At 38.5% G+C, this 21,081-nt stretch overlaps 2 protein-coding genes across 2 annotated transcripts; one reads left to right on the forward strand and one right to left on the reverse strand.

The window, feature by feature from the left end:
- Positions 1 to 5,161: 5,161 nt before the first annotated feature.
- Positions 5,162 to 6,106, reverse strand: LOC142850829 (olfactory receptor 51I1). The gene has a single exon (XM_075974732.1). The coding sequence runs from the start codon at positions 6,104 to 6,106 to the stop codon at positions 5,162 to 5,164; it is 945 nt and encodes a 314-aa protein (XP_075830847.1).
- A 10,525-nt stretch (positions 6,107 to 16,631) lies between these two features.
- On the forward strand, positions 16,632 to 17,570 carry LOC142850830 (olfactory receptor 51I2). Its single transcript, XM_075974733.1, has one exon. It carries the CDS (start codon positions 16,632 to 16,634, stop codon positions 17,568 to 17,570), a length of 939 nt encoding a protein of 312 aa, XP_075830848.1.
- The last annotated feature ends 3,511 nt before the right edge of the window (positions 17,571 to 21,081 follow it).

A 21,081-nucleotide genomic window follows, 5' to 3' on the forward strand; every position in this document is an offset into this window, starting at 1 on the left:
TCTTCCTGAATCTTCTTATCGTTTGTATTACATCATGCTATGGTATCTGGCTGACGTGAAATTTATGAATATATCTTCAATGAGAGTGTTTGGAAAACTTGAAAAATTCAATGAAAAAATCTACTTCATAGCAGGGAAGTACACACCTTTAATCCAAGCACTTGGAAATCAGAGGTAGGCAGACCTCTGAGCTCAAGGCTCTCCTAGTCTATATAGAAAGTTCCAGGGACAGCTATATAGAAAGACCCTGTCTCAAAAATAAATAAACAAACAAAAACCAAACAAATACACTCAATAACCCACCCACTTATAATTATTTCTAGTAAAATGATTGGTATGCACTGTGTCCTCTCCTCCCTGTTAGACTATAGACTCTTTTAGGGTTGTATTTCTGCCTGATCAAATACCCTCCACAGTACTTCCTGTGACTGACTCTGAAATGTGCTTTTGGAAAACTAAAATCATAACTAGATAAATAGAATAGGGATGTAGATGTGTTGCTCAGCCGAAACTGAGAGTCCTGTGTTGCATGCTTTAATCAGTTATCAAACCAACTGTGACTTATGAAAACATGCCACATGGGGAGCTTTGGAGAAAATCAGGATAGTGAATCTTAACAAGAGGGGACAATGGAGATGAGTGAGGCCAGGGCTAAAAGGAGGTGAGTGTAGAGGTCACAGGAAGTAATTTGAAGCTCATAAGAGGAATGTTTTCCCAGAGTCAAAAGTACACTGTTTGTGTGCAGTAGAGATATGCAAAGATAAGCCCGCATGGGAGTGTGGAGAGGGGCTAGCAGGACCTGCTGAGCTGAGATTGCAGGTCCTTGCAGCTCTCTGCCTGACCTTAGGCCTGAGGTTGCAGGCAATCAAGGTCTCTTCCATTTGTGACATAATTTCTAAAGACTGTGCATCATTGTGAGACATGACATAGACTAGTTTCTAGCCCCTGTTATGGGGCCATTATTATTATTATCATTATTATTATTATTATTATTCATTATTATTATACCATCTGTATTACTAAGTGTATCTCTGGCAATCCCAACTGAAAGCACCTGGACAACTATAGGGCATTTGAACCAGTATTACTCTTCCTACGGAAAAACTGTAACAGTGAAGTTTTTTGATTTGTTGATTATCTTAAACCTCTCTGTCATGGACTAAACAACTTATAGCATCTATTCAGAAACACACAGGAATTAACACCAATTCGAAAATACAGGATCATGATAATAAAGACTGAAAAGCAAATAGAGTGATGGATAAAAACATGCTTCTGTACACACATCAAGAAAACACAGACTCAACATCACCTGAGAGGGCTTAATGAAGAAATTCTTAGATTTACAGGTGGCCAAAGTTCCCAGTGGTTTCAGAATAGCCTCAGGCAGCCACTAGCTGAAAAGGGAAATGGACTTTATATATCTAGGCAAGAGCTTTCTAAAGGCGTAGGACTTTGGGGTTCTATTTTGTTCCAGTGTGATGATGAGATGTGTTGGGAAGTGGAGAGGGTGAGATCTCCTGTGAGAATTAAAATCAAGAACTTTTGAAAACCATTTCCCTTGGAGAGGTATTGCCATCTCTCCCCAGAGATAAAAGAATTTCAGCTCCTTGCATAAGATGGAGATAGAGAAAAGAACTTCTGGGCTCACTATCTGCAACTCTAATCACTCCACTATAACCAGGCCAGCGTTCAAACTGTGCCTGGAATCCAGAGGCACGATCTTTGAATACTGAATTTTAAAGAGCTTCATTTTCCAGGCAAAACTTAAAGCTTATGAAGGGAGAGATCATGGACAACCTCATGGTTTAAGCAATAGAGATTATGTCCTTGGTTACCTTCATCCATTTGCCCCTACTGCTCCCTATCCAATTCCCCTCTCAACACTTCCATCTCCCACAGAACCCTCCACCAACTTCCGCAACTTCAGGTCTCTTCTATTATAAACATATCAGGGTATGAAGGAGATTCAAACTTACATAGATATTGGTTGAACCCTACCCATGTAGCCTGATTGCTTCCCGACTGTGAGAAATTAACTTTATTCCAACTTGGAACTTGTTTTCATAGAACAACTAAGTGTCTATGAGACAGGTATTCAACTGGAAAGAAGCAAAGGGCCTGTTTGATTAGAGTTGGATGTAGTGTGTGTAATATCCTCACCACAAGCTCTGAGGCTTTTCTCAATTTTCCATCTGCAGTAGTTTTTTCTTCAGTGTCTCTTATTCTCATTAAATATTTTGTGTACCTCTTATTCATTTTGGTTTCTAGTGGAATGAGGCCCTGTAGAGGAAAGAATAGAAGGGAAACAGCTTTCACTTGTCAAGCTGTGTATGCAAGTGGAAAGGAAAATGGAGCTTGGCAAGGAGATTCTTTCTCCTTCGGAGTTCTGCAGTACTGGAAGAACAAGTGGAAATAATATCTGCTCCCACTGTTGGTTATTAATTGAGCTGGAATAATGAGTTTGAATACTAGATATGGAATTCAGAAGAACTTAGGTAAAAAAATCTTGTAGCATCAAAGAACTGATTTCAAAAGTCATGGGGTGCTGTGGCTCTACCATGGCCCTGGTGATCTTTACCTTTTGTCCTTTTATAAAGTCTGTTGCTATGTCTATCAAGTGGGTGGATAAAGAAAAAAATAACATATAATTATTCATTCAGGTAGTGATAACACTATAATATTAGTTCAGCACATAAGTTAACATCACTGCAAATCTTGACTTAAAATGTTTATTATAAATTTCAACAGTCACTGGTAGGGAGACATTTGCACATCCATGTTTACTGCAGCACTAGTCATAATAGTCAAGATGTAGAAACTGCCTACATGCCCATCAACAGATGAATATATAAAGAATTTTAATCAGCTAGAAAGAGAGTGAAATTAGGTCATTTGCAGAAAAATGGGCTGTCCTGGAATTCAAGTTGTGAAGTGAAATAATCCAGATTTAGAAAGAAAAACATTATGTTTTCTCATATACAGAATCTAGATTTAAATGTGAATTGAGATGAAATGTATAGATAATATGAAAGTTAAAGGCAACAGGGAGGGCTATATTTGTGTTTGCATGTTTGTGTGTGCATGCACTTATGTGCATGTGTGCACATATGTGTGTGCATGGGCACATGTGTGTAATATGACAGGAAAGGGGGACTATTCAGAGGAATAAAAACCTGACAGAAGGGAGGAGGGAGACGAGGGGAGGTTTGTGAGAGTGAGCACAAGTGTTTAATTTACCCATATGAAAATCTCAAAACCAGTTCACATGCGCACTGCAAAGTAGTAAAGATTCAGAAAGAAAGTTTTGTTGTTTTTTCTCACATGTAGATCACGTACACACACACACACACACACAACATTAAGGTAGTAGAAGGACTAGTTAGGAAGTGGAGGGATCTAGCAGAGGGGAGATGGAGAACAGGAGAGGGTAATGGGAGAATATGTTCAAAGCACTTGATACGCTTTAATGAAAACACTGTTACAAAACATGTCAGTACAACAAATATGAGCTAAAAATATTTTAAATGGATATAGTGTTAAATTTTAGGCATTTGTGAAGAAATCAAGAGGTTCCTCCCAGGTGAAAGTTTAAGTGGAGAAATCCATACATCCAGACAGACATATAGGCATGCATACATACATGAGCAAAAATGGACTGTCTTACAGTAGAGTGTGTGATTTCTCAGGAGATGTCCTAGTCAGGGTGCTTGTACACACTGAATTCTCACTGATACACTCTGATCCCTCATCTCATCATAAAATCAAACTTGCTTTATCTTTTTAGTTCTATCTACTTATTTGACAGTCCCAACTGAATTTTTCAATGATCGGTGAAGGTGGACTTAGAAAATGGTGATCAGGATTATGAGGGAAAGGAGGCACATCAGGGGACAGTCAGCGTGAGATGGCTGGAGGGTGCTCGACAAACTCTCATCTGAGGCTAGGCTTATTTAACCTCCGTCATCTCATGGTGACCGAATGGCAGTAGGTCTGTGCTCGCTTCTCCGTGGACACCACACTCCTGAGATGAATAAGTTTCCCTCAATTTTATGAACTTTATGAATTATTTATTGAATAATCTTTTTAGATCTTGCTTCCCTGCTTCTCAAGAGAAAACTTCATTGAATAAAATTAATTGTGCCTTTCCCCAAATATCCAAGGCTATTATTCTGAGTTAAAGGTATCAGAATAAGTTGTGCAGTTTATTAATACACAGACTGCTCTGTCTGCTCTCCAGAATCTCTTTCGCGAACTCAGAGAGAAGTTCTTGGAGCTGTCGTGGCCCACAAAATTCCAGGTGTGGCTCATGATGCTGGTCTGGGAATTGTTTCCAGACACTTAGTACTATGTGTCCTATCGCTCTTATTCCACAGCAAATGCACAGCTCTTGGTACCTGGAAGGTCTTCAGAGACTTGTAAGCCTTCTAAGCTATAGTCATCAAGTTTTTGCTTAATGCAGTTCTCATTAGGTAAAGTGAATGTGGAGATCAAGGTTCTGTTCTCTAACAAGCTATGAAGTGTGGCTGTGCAGCTTATTGGACCACAGCTGGAGAGTTGAAGCTCTAAATTTTCTGGATAAATATTTTATCTCAGGCAATGTAATTTTGGCAAGAATTTAACCCTCCCTTCTTGCTGCCATCCTGAAGCAAACACTCTATCTAACCTCTGTCATCTTTCATAAACTACTTCCTAGCCACACAGCATAGCCTGTCTCTATTTCTACAAATAAATCAACACCAAACCTCCATAGCATTTTCCTGTATTTAAATTTATCAGCTCATTCTTTGTGATTTTAGAATTCTCTTTGTTCAAGACAATTTGCCCTGCAAGATTTTGTTATTCCTAAAAAAAAAAAAAAACCAACATTTTTTCAGGGTACCAGTTGTTGTTTGTACATCTTTTACCTGTGTATCTGTTCATTTAACAATACTTGCCATGATAACAGTCTTAGCACTGTTATAACTAGCACACAATTCTCACAGTCAGTGTCCAATAACTAAGTACATCATTGTATTAAGTTAGATATTGTTTTATTGACTCCAAATGCACATCTATCAAGAACTTGAGTCTTCTATGCTGTTTTAGAAAAAGTTTTAAACTTGGCAGAGAAGGCTTAGTCCTTCCTCTAAATGAACTCTCTCAGTGTCTGCAGCATTCCTCAGGTCTGGGATTTATGAAAGACCTTGAGGATTCCTTTTCGTATTTCCTTGGTCTTCACACTATAGATGATAGGGTTGAGCATGGGGGGTACAAAAAGATAGACATTGGACATCATAACATGAACAACAGCTGGAGCACTTTTCCAGAAGCGGTGGATCATGGAGACAGCAATTATGGGCACATAAAAGGCTAGCACTGCACAGATGTGTGATATGCAGGTGTTGAGTGCCTTGAGTCTCTGCTCCTGGGATGCAATGGCCAATACAGCTCTCAAGATCAATGCATAGGAAAGAAGGATGAAAACTGAATCCACACCATATGTAAAAATGACCACAAAGAGTCCATAAATATTGTTAACACGGATGTCTCCACATGCCACTTTCATCAGATCTGGATGGAGACAATATGAGTGGTGCAACACATTGCCCTTGCAAAAAGGCAATCGTTTTACAAGAAAAGGAAAAGGGAAGAGGGTAGTGAAACTTTTGGTAAGGATACCCATGCCCAAAGCCAAGATGCGGCTATTAGTAAGCACAGTAGAGTAGCGTAGTGGGTCACAGATAGCCACAAACCGGTCAAAGCTCATGGCAAGAAGTATGCCTGATTCCATGAAAGAAAATGTGTGGATGAAGAACATCTGGACTAGACAGGCATCAAAACCAACTTGGCGGTAGTTGAAGCAGAAGGTAGCAAGCACTGTGGGCAGTGTAGATAGGGACACTCCCAGATCATTGAGGGAGAGCATAGAGAGGAAATAGTACATGGGCTGGTGCAAAGGAGGTTCTCGAATGACCAGAGCAAGGATACTGAGGTTACCTGAAATGGAGACGAAGTAGAGGAAGCAGAAAATCAGGGCAATCCAAGCTTGGCCTGTTTGCATCCCAGGGATGCCTGTCAGCTGGAGTGTGGCTGGTTGGAAGGAAGTGCCATTCAAGCCTAGCATGGCAGGCAGGTGCGAGAATGCAGATGAGGATTAGGCCCAAAACAGAATGTGAGGGGAATTCTTCACTTCCTTTCTCTCAGATATCCTGTCTCCAACACAAAATGTCAGGCATTTAATATGTGTACCTACATTCTGCCTTCCCCATTAGACTGTTATTTCTTTAAGAAAGGGAGATATTTCCACTTATTTGTGTACTGCCAGCAGAGCATACTTCCTAGGACAAAATGCAAAAGGCTGGTGATCAAATGAGTGCCTATAACATAGCAACGGGGCAGAGACATGAACAAAACCCTCTGGCCATTCCCATTGTTACAGTATTCTACCACTTCCACATATACTCCAGAAATCATACACTAGGCATTGGAGAGAAAAGTAGAAATTAAGATAGACCAGAAATATGCCTTTAGAAACTCACCATCTAGTAGGATAAATAAACTACATGTAACCACAAAACCTTACCTCCAATAACCTTTGCTTCAACTTCCCAATGCTATGGGAACCCATCCCACACACACAAAAAAATCTACCTCTGAAATCTTAAATTTCATTTTATTACATTTCAACATTAGATTTCTACTGCCTATCTCTCTTGCCATTTGATGTCTGTCATTGCTTAGGAAACGCTATAATTGCTCCATTTTCTTCTGGTCAATTTGTCTATTAACTTTTTCTCTTTTATGTCCTTCCTGATATCCTCTCAACTGAAACAATTACCCTGATCTTTGCCTTTCTTCTCTTTGAAATCTATATAGAAAACTCTAAATGCTTTAAAAAGTTCTATAATCAAACCAACTGTTTGGGTCCATCAAACCAAAGAAATAAAACATTTTATTGGAATTTTAAATATATATGTGTATTGATATAGTATTTTATATTTCATATATTATATATCATTATTGATGCTTAGAATTTTAAAGATATTTGCACATTTATTTCTTCTTACCTCAGGTTTGGGAGCAAGAATCCCCCTTTTCTGAAGGTAGGCGCTCCACTAGATTCCCTTCCTGCTGCTCCTCCCAGACTCCTGTTCCAGATGCACAGGACTTTCAATCTTGTTCCTCTTCTGGCTCTTTCTCTTCAGGCAATGGCTGTGCACAGAAGCACCTAGCATACAGACATGATACCCTTTCTCTCAAGCTTCCTCTAGTCATGGTTGTTCCCCACACGTAGTTAAATTTTTTTCTTTCTTTTTTTCCTAATCTCTCCTGACACCAGGGAAGGTTTTCTGCTTCAGTGTCTGCTTCCCCAAAATGTTTCCGAGTCTCTGTCAATGCCAGAGAATTGGTCTTGTTGACCTTAACCTGCTAGTACTGCTTGTTTCATTGAACTGCGGTTAACACCTTTTCCCTATCCAAGCATATTTCTTGTAGGATGACCTCTTTGTTTCTAAATGTAACAAAAACATGTTCTTAGTACACTGAACTTTTCTTCAGAATGAATGCTGCTGGTAACTCACCTTGTTAAAGCTGCTTCCATCTTATAGAAACTGCCCCATTTTTCTATTGAAAATAGATTCTTCTCTCATACAATGCATCCCAATCACAGTTTCCCCCATTTCACTCTTACCAGTTTTCTCCCAGATCCCCTTTCCTCCAGGTCTACTCTCCCTCAGTTTCCCTAACAACTGCTTCTTAATTTTCTACCTACATTAGTTTCTTTGGGTATCCTTCCTGAGAACTTCTTTCTCTGTCTTTGTCTTTAAGCAGCCATGAGAATGTCAACAAATGAAATAATGGAATCATGAACACTGAGAACCCATATCATAAAAGACTACTTTTATAGTCTTTATCCAAAGATGCTTCCATGATGCCCAAAAGCCCAAAATTAAAGCTCTATTTTGGTTCATAAGTAAAGTGACTCCTTACATTGTTTGCAATTTCTAGAGTTTTCATTCTGTTCTTAGTACCCTTGGAATCACACTGAAATGTGGTGGTGACCAGAGTGTGGAGAAAGTAAACATATCCTAGAAGTGTGGGGGACATGAGAGGACGGCCACATCTTGGCTTCTGAGAAATGAAAGCATCTCTTTTGTTAGTGTGACTAGTTGTCATCTATTCTCTCCAAACTTCTCTTGCAATTTCAAACAAGGATGAAAATTGATGTCTCTAATAAGGTTTTTGTAGATTCACTCTATATAAATATGATCATTTTTATTACTTTTGTTTTACACTGTCTCTGGGTCAAGAAGAAATGGAAAATTTTGCAACTGCAAGGAATACTAAGAACTCTTTCAAAATATAGACTAAATTTAGCTCCCTTTCTTTTTCTCTAGTGAGCCAACTGAAGGAATCAAGGAAGGTGCCAGACCTCCCTGTCTGTATGAAGCTTTGAAAACTTCACACAAAAAGCAATCCCCACTCTAAGTGGTGTGGTTTTTTCTTTGATTATCTGTTTGTGTGTTAGTCAATGTCCCTCAAATGCAATGCCTCTAGGAATGAAGGTCAGAAGATGTAGCACGCACATATCCAGGGCCCTTGAGCACTTTAGAAGACCCATGCTTATACTTCCATGCATGTCCAAACGTTTATAGTCACCGTCTCACATCCATATATGTGACATGAGTATGCAGAACCTACTTCATCCTCTTTTGCCACATCTGACACTGCTGTACCATAAAACTCAGGAAAAATCATGACTGCTTATTGGTGCTACATATACATTGCAAATCTCTGTTCACATTTATACTCTCCTTTACTTATAAACATATTCTCCCACACATACTCACGTAAGGAATAGCAAATCATCATCATTTGCAGACACACAGTAGAACCCTCACTGATTATATTCTCACTATATAGTCAACAAGCAATCAACAAAGATTAGAAAACATGTTGTTGAGGGGGAAGTTTGTTTCTGTGATTTGTTTTACCTGTTTGTTTTTGCTTTCTGTAGCTTCATACACAAGATTTGGGTACAGGAAATCATAATTCAAAATACATGTTTTTAAAATAAGTGTGTAAAGACTCTCGAGACAAAATATAAATTGGATGTATCATCTTCTTAGCCTAAGAACACAAGATCTGATAATAGAGCTTTGATTTAGATAGTAGAAACCTGGCGTTTTCCTGTGATTGCTGACTTTAAAAGGAGATATATTTGATCCATTTTGGCGGGAGGATACATAGATTAGGAAAAGGACTGCATTGGAGCTGTCTGGATGGGAATCACTGTGATCGGTGAGGGAGGAGCACTCACTGCAAGGAAGCTGTGCTTTCTTTGTAGCCGGATGTGCTGTGATGTGCTGTGCTGTAGGTCCAGCCGTCAGAGCGGCCTTGGTTCATCTCTTTAGGACATAAATTTATAAACCCCTCAAAATCCCAAAACTCTTTATGAATTAGAAGAATAGGAAAGTGGTATAATTAGCAGGTGACATCAATGAATAAGGGAGCTGTTCTAAATGAGAATTGCTCCCAAGGGGATCTAGTTCTTAGCATTTTTTTATTTCATCATCGACACCCACTAGTGTGTCAATTTTCCTTGCTGGGTGTAAGAAGAGGGCCCGCTTGTTCATCGGGCTGCCCTGCTAGCTTAACCCTGAAATAGCCACACAGAAACTGTATTAATTAAATCACTGCTTTGCCCATTCATTTTAGCTTCTTATTGGCTAACTCATATTAATTTAACCCATTTCTATTAATTTGTGTATTGCCATTTGGCAGTGGCTTACCAGGTAAAATTCCCAGTGTGTGTCTCTGGTGATTCTCTTACTCTGCTTTCTTCTTCCCAGAATTCAGTTCTGTCTTCTCTGCCTACCTAAGTTCTGCCCTATGAGGCCAAGGCAGTTTCTTTATTAACCAATGAAAGCAACACAAAGACAGAACCTCCTACACCATCTGGACTGTCAGCCCACTGCACACATATGATATAGGGAAACATACACAGCCATAGTCACCCTGAGATCCCACAGGTACATCCTCAGACACTTGAGTTATTAATAATATTTACATTTTATATGTTTGCAAGAAGCAAAGAACTACATAAAATAGTGAATTGCAATAAATCATATAAATGCTCACACATTTAGAGGGAGGTATAATTTTGTCACAAGTTTGAAAAACTTCCAAAAAGCAAGATAAATATGTGATTATACAGATGGACACAGGAATGGATAGGAACCATGCATGACCACCTTTTCATGGAAAATAGACAGTGCTATGAACAAAGAGCCGTCAGTCCTCTGTGGACAGGGCATGTTCTGAAGACAAGAGGAGGGCTCATTAATACGTAATAAGTAGGTCCCAGAGAAATATTTTTGACTTTGAAAAAGAAGATCGTATGCACAACAGGACCTTTATTTCTCAGAAGCTGGCAGACTCATTTGTTACTTGGTCCTGCTTGAGATAGTTAGTACTTTGCATAGTGCTTATTATGAATATGAAAAACTCTTGCGAGATCCTTTATCCTACAACACTAAAATTATAATCAGAGTAAGATGAATTAGCCAGGCTTGTATGCCTTCGAATCCACTCTGTACCCTTGTATGTCCATTCTCCATAGAGCAAGTGTTCAATTGTTATTCTTGGGATATTCCAAGGTCTTATGTGAGCCACTTTTTACATAACTTCAGCTGGTGGGAAGCATTCGCAGGGATAGAATCTCTCTGCCCAGGTTTATCTTGGGGTGTCTCTCACGGAGATCATGCTTCTTCCATTACTTCCTTGCTTGGGTACACCTTTGCTGATATCGAATAATTGAACCTCTCGTCATTACACGGGAGTCGCATTTGGTTATTGCAAAATCTCCATGAAGCATCACTGTCTGCTCCTCACTTTCTCAGTTATGAAAAAATTTCCAGGATAAAATTTATTTCAAATTATTATGGTCATTATATTGTAACTTATCTCTCAGTTCCATCCTCAGTGTTGTTTGCGACTTTCGTATGTAAGCACTTCAAACTGTGTCCCTTCTTTGCCAATCAGCACCTAAAATATGTGGCTACGGGGCACAAAGGACCAGGATGGGGGTTGCAGAGCCACGTTTGTTTTATTCTGCTGTGCTAGTTCAGCCATACTTCTCACTCAAACACAAGTAACTCACACCAAAAGCATTAGCTGCTTCCACTTTGCAGCTTCTCAACACTTCTTAAAATAAGTTACTATGTGTTCTTAAATACCTCAAAACAAACCAGAAAAAAAACCTCCTCCAACCCCTTTCTCTGAAGACTAAATATCAATCACAACCAGTCTCTCCTCTCAACTCTAGAGAGTACAAATCGATGGCCTCTCCTAAAAATCTTGCTTTCAGCTTTTTGGTGCTCTTATTTCAAGACTGTAACATTTAATAATCCCAAATCCCTCCTTTTCTCCATCCAGGCTGAGGCTTAGAAATCATTTCCTTAATTTGCTACCTTTAATGTTACCTTTGAACTTGGTTTTGTCTGTCATACTCTCTACCACATGGTTAATAATTCTGTATATTAATTTCCTTGGTTCTTATATTTTGACTGAACTATAATTAAACTCTGATTTTGTCGCTTCCTGGAATGTGACTCACATACATCTGAATCCTGCCATTAACAAAACATGATGTGCTCTTAGCATGTATTAACTAGAAATAAATGTTCAAGTTGCCACTTCCCAGTTGAGTGGAAAGTGATGGGAGCATTGAGATCAGCATTCGTGGAGCCGAGGAAACCTTGTTTTTCATGGATGAGGCACATCCTGGAGAGAACACCATGATTCTGGCCTGTATTCTTTTCAGATGAGTACATGGTTCTTACAGAGGGACATCTGGGATATGGATGGACTCATGAGCATAAATACCAATAGCACATCAACTTAAATAAAATACAGAATAATAAAATAATAAAGAAAAGCTTCTTTGAATACAAAATCGCCCAATGAAAAAATTATCCCTGAATATTCAATAGATGAACTTAATACCTAAGTGCCAATAAACCATGGAACTTCTCTCTTCTCTTGACAAGAAACCAGAGATCCTTAGTAGTGTTAGCTACTAAGGAATGGGAGGAAACCAAAGGCTGTAAGTCTGGATGCTAGGTAGTTATGGGGTTACACTAGACCATAAATTTTAACTATATATCTGAGGATACTTTATTATCTGAAGATGATCCCCAAAATTCAGAGAACTGAGTTTCAACAGAAGATTTAGAAAGAACTGGCTCCACTCAACACATTCAAAGAGATAAGAACAAAAATATACTCTTATTTTTCTCTTCACTCTTTATTTCCTGGGCTTACACATTACCTACTGCATAAAGCTGGGCAGTGGTGGTGTACACCTTTAACACCAGCAAGTTCAAGGCCGGCCTGGTCTACAGAGCGAGTTTCAGGACAGCTAGGGATACACAGAGAAACTCAGTCTCGAAAAAAAAAATAATAAAAAATCTGAGATTTCTCAGGTATTAAGCCTCCCCGGTCTGACCACCAATCATCAGATAATGTGCCATGTTGATATGAGAATTAGCTGAGCTCATTTCCAACTGAAAGAGTACATGATTTAATTGTGCCAGGCTCTTTAAAGACCTCAGGAGACCTGGAGCTCCCTGAAGAATTCCCAGAAACAAAGTGTGCTCTCTCTGGGGATTAGGGTGAGATATAAAAAAAACAAACATGAATTCCCTTCAGCAAAATGAAGGGCATGTTCTGATTGTGCCTCTCATCTTCACGTCTTCCGGTGAGTTCCAAACCTTTGTAGGGGATGAGATGGCTTATCTCTGAAACCCTGCTAAGAGAGGGTTTACCTGAGTAAGAGTAGATGAGGGTGGAATGGACTGGGTAAATGGTGTCTTGACTGCTGCTTCCTAGTAGAATGAGTAGAGATGAAAGGAATATGAGAAGCAGGTGTTTTCTCTGCAGCTGTCGCTCTCTTATTTTGGAATTCCCTGTGCATCACCAAGCAGCTCACTTCCCATGGTCAACTTCAGAGTTTTAAAGCTAAACTTTCTAAGGTTTAGCAAGATTGCCACAAGTTCAGGTAGCAAAGCAGGGCTCAGAACTGTCATTGGCCCAAAAGCCTAAGCACAGGTAATTAAACTTCACTTTAACATTTTCCTTTCTAAGTGGGGAGATAGTATTCCCAAGATAACTGGTTATCAAATACCAAGTGATCATTCTGAAAACATATATATGAGTAACATTATACTGATTAAGCAAGTGATATTAAGGAATAAGTATGTGTGTGTGTGTGTGTGTGTGTGTGTGTGTGTGTGTGTGTGTACATATATGCATGCGTATAAGAACAATTTATTTAAAAGGCTAGGAATCTGAAAGATAACAAGAAGGGACATATAGGGAGGTGGAAGGAGAAAAGCAAAGGAAGAAGTTATGTAATTATATTATAATCTTGATTTAAAAGAAAAAATTAATATTTACCTCTACACTATGAGAAGACATTTTTTGCTGAAATTTACAATATAACCTTTCAGAAAGATTTTTTAAAAGTCCCTGGGATATTGAAAGGATAAGAGAAATCAGATGATCATACCTACTGATGAACCATAAATCATTTCTTGTCTCTTCTCATTTGTGCTATAGATTGAAATCTATAATCTGTAAACAAATCTTCCTGGAAACCAACTCTGTCTATTTCTCACTCCTTTCTAGACCATGAAAGTCTTCATAGATATTCGTTACTTAAATAAGTAATATCAAAAAGCTGGGAAGGATTTAGAGTGTCCTTTAACAAAACAGCCATATGTTAGATAACAATGATTAGTTTTTCCAAAGTCAGTATCAGAGTCAGAGAGAAGCCACAGCAGTCTGACCCCTGTCAAAGAGTCTTCCCCTTACCACATTAGCTTCTATACAGCTATAGTAACATACATATTCTGGTTTCCAGGAGCAAAAGAAACTGGCCTCAGAGCCATGCATTTGATGTTCTCTTCTTTACCTGTGTCTGCTTGAGTCATTTACCCTCCTTGATCACAAGGTCCTGGGAAACCTTCGCTCAGAGACACAAAATTGTATTTGCTGTTTGTTTTTTTTCCCCCTATAATGTTTTAATGATTCCTCAAGATCGTGAGTAGACAGACAGTCCTACAGATCTCTATGAAAACTCTATCACTTACAAACCATGACTGAGAAGGCAAGCATTCATTGCTTAGCTTGTTTCCACATATCTCAGGGATTAAATGTGCAATCGTTTGGATAGATCTATGCAGAGAACCTTACACACTGCATAGACAACACACAAATGTTCTCTGTCGGTGTTTGTTTATTCACCAATTTCCAGGAAGGTCACAATCTCACCACCACCCAGATAATGAAAGACTGTAATCATAGCTCAGCTGTTAATGCTCTCCCGTCTAAGGGAACTGTCAGAGCATAGTCTGATCTTACTTATTTGGAAACTAGAGAAAAAACATGAGTGATACTGTTTCTCCCAGAGCTGTAGGCACACCTCATCACTATTGACTCCGAGCCTAAGACATATCTCCTTATATCACCCCTGAACCTGTAGGATTTTTGTTCTGTTTTGTTTTGGGGTGTGTGTGTGTGTGTGTGTGTGTGTGTGTGTGTGTGTGTGTGTGTGACCTGGGTTTCTGGAGCAAAGGAACCTAAGTCTAGCTTTGGCGTGAATTTCTGGAGTTCTCCCAAAGCAAGGTGCCCTAAAAGCTAAATCAGCCAAATGAGAAGTCTTCTAACATTCTTTAGTCTTACTACACAGCAGAAAAAAATAATGACATCTTGAATTTTGCAGGAAAATGGATGGAGTTAGAAAACATTTTTTTGAGTGAGATAACCCAGACACAGAAAGACAATTATCACATGTACTCACTCAGTGCTCTTTTTTAAACATAAAGCAAAGAAGACCAGCCTACAATCCACAATCCAAAGAACTTAGACAACAATGAGGACTTTAAGAGAGACTTACATAGATCTAATCTACATGAAAAGTAGAAAAAGAAAAGATCTCCTGAGTAAATTGGGAGCATGGGGACTTTGGGGGAGGGTTGAAAAAGGGAGAGGAAAGGTATGGAGGGGAGCAGAGAAAAATGTAGAGCTCAATAAAAATCAATAAAAAAAGAAACTGGAATCATGTCAAAAGTATTGGTAGAAGACAAGACACTCAAAGAAGGATAGCTTTAAGAATCAAGTAACATGTAAGTAGTGGTCTAAAACATCTGGAGAAAATAATCTTCATGAATGTAGACAGAAGTGTGAATAAACAAATCAATATGCATGCATGTATTTGCACATGTAAATGCTGCCTATATATCGGTAAACTGAGATAATAAACAAGATAAGATGTGTGCACATCTATGTTGAAATAGAGGAGGAATGTGGGGCTACATTGTGTGAAGAAAGCAAGATTGTGAGGAAGAGAGTTAAAAATGGGTGCTCATTGGAGATGGAAGTCGGACTGAGTCTAATGTGGAAGGGTATGAATGTGTCTTTTGAACAGCAAATATTTTGAGAATCTATAAGACTATATCAAGGTGTAGAAGTGTCTTTTTGGAACAATGCCCTCCTATACTCTGAAGATGAGTATGTACTGGACACTTAGAATTTATAATTTTTCCAGAAATAGAATCTGTTTTATCTTTTCAGAAATATGTGGGTACTTTTCTTTCTTTTTATTATTGCTCTATTTTTCTATATATCAAATTATATTAAATTTTTTATATATTTAATATAACTTATTTAAATAAAAAGTTTGTATTTGTCATCCAAAGCATGCTCTATTATAATTTTTAAAAATCCTGTTATTATTTTTAAAAATCCCATTTCAGTAACTGTGACAATGAAAAATCATATTCAAATATGGTCAGTTACCTCACTCTCTTATTGTTCTTACCTCCCAAGTATCCACCATGATAAATGCTAGCGCTGGAGTCTAGAGAGATGGCCTAGTCATTAAGAGCACTAGCTGCTCTTACAGGGACCTAGCTTTTGTTCCCAGCACCTACATCTCAGTTCGCAACTCCCTGTAACTCTTTCTAGGGTATCTAATGCCCTCTTCTGGCTTCCATTGACTCCTGCATACACGAGTTGTACATAAACAAATGCAACCAAACACATATACATACAAATATAAATACATAAACTTCCAAAATTGTAAAAAAAAAATATGGCTCTGGGAAAATTTTCCCATAATTAGTAACAGATAACTAAACAGTGTTTTCTAGGAAATATTTAAGCACTTCCAAGAGTTATTGATGACTCCAATACTTGATTTTCTTCTGCAACATTGATTCCTTTGAATTACTGTTTACATATTTCTCACAAATGGTGCTTTTAAACTGCATGAAAAATGTGAACAATATGGTGGAAACATGTTCCTCATGGTTAACTGAGATTTCTGAAGTAATATACAATGTTTTTCCGCATCCAGGAAGCAGGGAAATGTTATCCTCATCAGTAGCTTGATGATCATAAAATATGAAGAAAGGCAATGTGCCTGCATTAGTCTCAAACCAGTCATGAGTGCATCAGCTGTTAGTTGTAGAGACTTCCTCACTGCGTGTCTTGATTCCTGGTTTCTTGTCCTTCAGTTAACGCAGCTCTTGGAATCACCCAAGCAAGAAGCTCTGACCCGGGACGCATTCTGGGTTCTTCCTGTTATGGCGCTGTTCAATGTCACTCGCCCTGCTTCTTTCCTCCTGACTGGTATCCCTGGTCTGGAGAGCCTCCATCCCTGGCTGGCAGGACCCCTCTGTGTGATGTATGCCGTGGCCCTTGGGGCAAATACTGTGATCCTTCAGGCCGTGCGAGTGGAGCCCAGCCTCCATTCTCCCATGTACTACTTTCTGTCCATGTTGTCTTTCAGTGATGTGGCCATGTCCATGGCCACACTGCCCACTGTGCTTAGAACCTTCTGCTTTGATGCCCGCAGCATTGCTTTTGATGCCTGCCTAGTCCAGATGTTCTTAGTCCACTCTTTCTCCATGATGGAGTCAGGGATTCTTCTGGCCATGAGCTTTGACCGCTACGTGGCCATATGTGATCCCTTACATTATGCCACTGTGCTCACCAATGAATTCATTGCTGGAATGGGGGTAGCTGTGACTGCTCGAAGCTTCATCACCCTTTTCCCCCTGCCCTTCCTCATCAAGAGGCTACCTATCTGCAGATCCAATGTTCTTTCCCACTCCTACTGCCTGCACCCGGACATGATGAAGCTTGCTTGTGCTGACATCACCGTCAACAGTATCTATGGGCTCTTCGTTCTTGTGTCTACCTTTGGCATGGACCTGCTTTTTATCTTCCTCTCCTATGTGCTCATTTTGCGTTCTGTTATAGCCATTGCTTCTCATGAAGAACGCCTCAAAGCTCTCAACACATGTGTGGCGCATATCTTGGCTGTACTTGCATTTTACGTGCCAATGATAGGGGTCTCTACAGTACACCGCTTTGGGAAGCATGCACCACGATACATACATGTCCTTATGTCCAATATCTACCTCTTTGTGCCTCCTGTACTCAACCCTCTCATTTATAGTGCCAAGACAAAGGAGATACGCCGTGCCATCTTCCGAATGTTTCGCCGTACCAAACTGTGACTTTCACATCTTTCTTTAGGATCTGATGATTGCAGCGCCTATGAGTTTTCACTGATGATGTCATCAATATGATCATAATTTTCATCATGAGCATTATCAACATTATAAGTATAATATGGATGTGCAAACATGGAAAGCTATGAGACCAGGAAAATTAAGACACAAAACTTAAAACATAAAATAAGAAGGTGCAAAGCAATTTAGCTAGCGTGTGTGTCATCCACAGAAAGGTAAACGTGGGAGGCAATTGAGTAGTTGTGTAATGTTATACAGATTAGCCTAAACTCAGAATTATTTTTATAAAGATAGCAAATTTTCCTAATCTAACAATTAATTTTACTGAGTTATTAAATGTGCCATGTTCTAGTTTAAAATCTTTGTATGCATTGACTTACTTAATGTTCATAATAATCTCATAAGGCACAGAGAATGAATTGTCCAGAGTTACATAAATCCTTGAGATTAAATTTATGTTTGCTTCCCACCCAAGTGCAGCATCTAAATGAAAGACTAACATCTCACTTATCTGCATTGTATAAAATCAGCTCGCTGTCTGATCTGCATTATATAAAATCTGCTTGCTGTCTGACCTGCATTGTATAAAATCAGTTCACTGTCTGATCCACATTGTTTAAAATCAGCTCACTGACTGATCTGGAGTTTTATTTTGCTTGTTTTGGATGTTGGGACTACTCATATAGTTATTGTCAAAGCCACAGGTAGCCCTCCCCCCCCACACAACTACAACCCTAAACAGAGCTAAACCAACCACCATTGGGTTTTATACTTGTTTTACTGCAATGTTTCCTTTGAACCCAAAATTTATTTCCATATTGAAATAACAAAATATCTAGTTTAGTCCCAGGAAAAATATTTAAAAGACAATTCCTTTACTTCTTTTAAAATCCCATTAGACATAGTTTTAACTTAAGAAAATGAAATATTAGACATTGTTCAAACTAAGAATATTGAGAAGACAAATTTCTAATTTACAGAAAGTATGTGGAAGTATGGGAGTCATGCTTCCACCCCGACTTCTCATGGATACATATCTCATCTCCATAGCAAGGATTGAGTTGGTTGATAAGAACAGAAGCTAGGAAGAGCAATTATGTTTGCACAGGATTCTTGATCTTTGTGCCTCATAGTTAAGATTCATAAAAGTCCTATGATAAATAAGAGCCAACACTGAATATAAGAAACCAAAGTGACAATGCAGGGAGTTCCACAGGATTTCAAGGAAGGAGAGATTCTTCAGAAATGATTCTCACAAAAAGACAGCAGCCACGCCCCAACAGTGACTAACTCTCAGTGTCATTTCCTATGTAACCTGAAGCAGAGTCAAGAAGTGGTTTGCAGATCTGACTAGCTCTTCTCAGATGCCACAACTTTGCTGCTGCAGACACAGTCCAGCTAGTCTGGAAGCAGTCTTCAGTACCATGGCTTTATAAGGTAATAAACAAAGCAGGACACAACGGGTTCATCTTCCAAGTTAAGTTAGGTGCCCCTGAAGGGCATTTCCTCATCAAGTGGACACTGCTGCATCACCAACTGGATATGTTTTCTGAGTCATGAACTCAGAGTCCTCTGTCATCCTATTTCACCTTCAACTGTGAAGGGATCTATCTGTTGCTGCCAGTGCATCTTGTAAAAGGTTTTGCCCTTTCTTTCCATTATATACAGAGGATTAGTTCATCAAATATATGTGATAAAATAAAAGAAATAATTATACTTAAATGAATGTTTAATTTATTGATTTTTATCTGTACTTGTATAACTTGCACTCCAGTTGGCAGCACTTAAAGGTTTGCTATTAAATAGCAATTCTCTTAAACCTCCAACACTCTTCAAATGTAAAGTAGAATCTCAAGACAGCTTCTATTAGTCTCTAGATGCAGGTGTTACTCACTCAAACACTGGGGCATGGCAGGCGGCAGGCTCAGATGTCCAGAGAGTCTCAGTTAGTACAAGTTCAAAAAGCAGAGCTGAGCAGCAGACAACCTGAATCTTACATCATTTGCTTCCAGCATATTGCTCAGAAAATTCTGTCTAAAGGATTTTTCAGTGCTCATTCTTTCTAGCACAGAAATTAATGATCAGCCTGCATGTAACCCCAGCATTAAAGCACTATAAAGACTGGGGAATGGATTCTGAAGGTAAAATACACAGTTTATGAACTTTGTTCTTTCATTTAAAGGAATATAACAGCTCATCTATTACTTATTCACTCAATAATATTTACCGAAACCTACAATGTACCAGGTTTGGTGTGAAGACTGTGACGATATGACTTAGTCACTGGAGGATGGGCAAGATCCTACATGAAGAGTTACAGGAAGAATGCAGTCTGTCAACTACTCCAGTGCTTAGTTTTTATTTATCTACATACACATTTCTTCTTTTCCTTTATGTTTCCCTTTTTATTAACAAATGTTAATTATACATAGTAATACAATGTGGTGTGATATTTTACTTCATTTCTGCTGTATGCCTTTTACCCACCCTCCCCTTCACAACCTCTAGTAATGAGGGGGCTACATCCAAGTCACTTCCTCAAATTTCTGCATAAGGAGAGAACATGTGGTATTTAGGAGTAACTTCAGTGAAATGATGTCACTGGTGAAGTAAGTCTCCATAGACATTATGTGAAGGAATAACAAAGACTGAATACCACAAAACTATATATTAAAGGTAAATACAAGTAGAGAGAAACAAGATTTCTGGGTGTTGGAGATTGAACCGGGGCCTGGTCCATGCTAGATGAGAACTCTGCTCCTGATCTACACCACAGTCTTTATGGTCTTGACATCCAGTTCTTATTATTATTGTTAACTGAGATGAGCTGATCCTTAAACATTGACAAAGGTAAAGCTTAACACATGGCCAATGGCTTTTCTATACTGAACACAACTTAACACAAAGCCAATTTTTGAAGATGTAGAAAATTAAGTAAAATATTTTTTAAAAAATAAACAAATTTCTGCTAAACAGATATATCCAAACTGAGTGACAGATAGTAGATTGGGAATATTTCATGGAAAAATTATTCAACAAAAATGGAGATATATCATTATGCTTCACAAGAAATACAACTCAGTATTTAGAATCCAAATATCTACAAAAGCTTTTACAAATAGTATAAATGTTTCCAATTATAGAAAAGTGTTGTTGGAAATAAAACAGATACAAATTGGACAATGTTGTTTTATTTATTATCAGACATAAACTTTTTCAAAATAATGCAGCTTCTCAGTTAAATATTACTAATGGTTCTTAAATTATTTAGAAGTTGACACACTACATAAAATATTTATTTTGCTAGTAATAGAAAATATATTAATTCAGGAAAAAATTAAAAATCTCTTATTTATGGAGTAGATTTTTATTTGATAAGGAGTAGCAAAGCAGAATACATATTAGTTAGTATAAATGGCAAATACTTTCCACACTCAATATGGATACAGTTCTTCCCCTATAAAAATATAATCAAGTACTCACTTAGCATTCTTAT

The sequence above is a fragment of the Microtus pennsylvanicus genome, chromosome 5 (genome assembly GCF_037038515.1).
Source record: "Microtus pennsylvanicus isolate mMicPen1 chromosome 5, mMicPen1.hap1, whole genome shotgun sequence".
Taxonomy (NCBI): domain Eukaryota; kingdom Metazoa; phylum Chordata; class Mammalia; order Rodentia; family Cricetidae; genus Microtus; species Microtus pennsylvanicus.

Bases quoted from the DNA above. Each gene is read 5' to 3' on its own strand.
- LOC142850830 (XM_075974733.1), top strand. From the start codon at position 16,632: ATGGCGCTGTTCAATGTCACTCGCCCTGCTTCTTTCCTCCTGACTGGT.
- LOC142850829 (XM_075974732.1), bottom strand. From the start codon at position 6,106: ATGCTAGGCTTGAATGGCACTTCCTTCCAACCAGCCACACTCCAGCTG.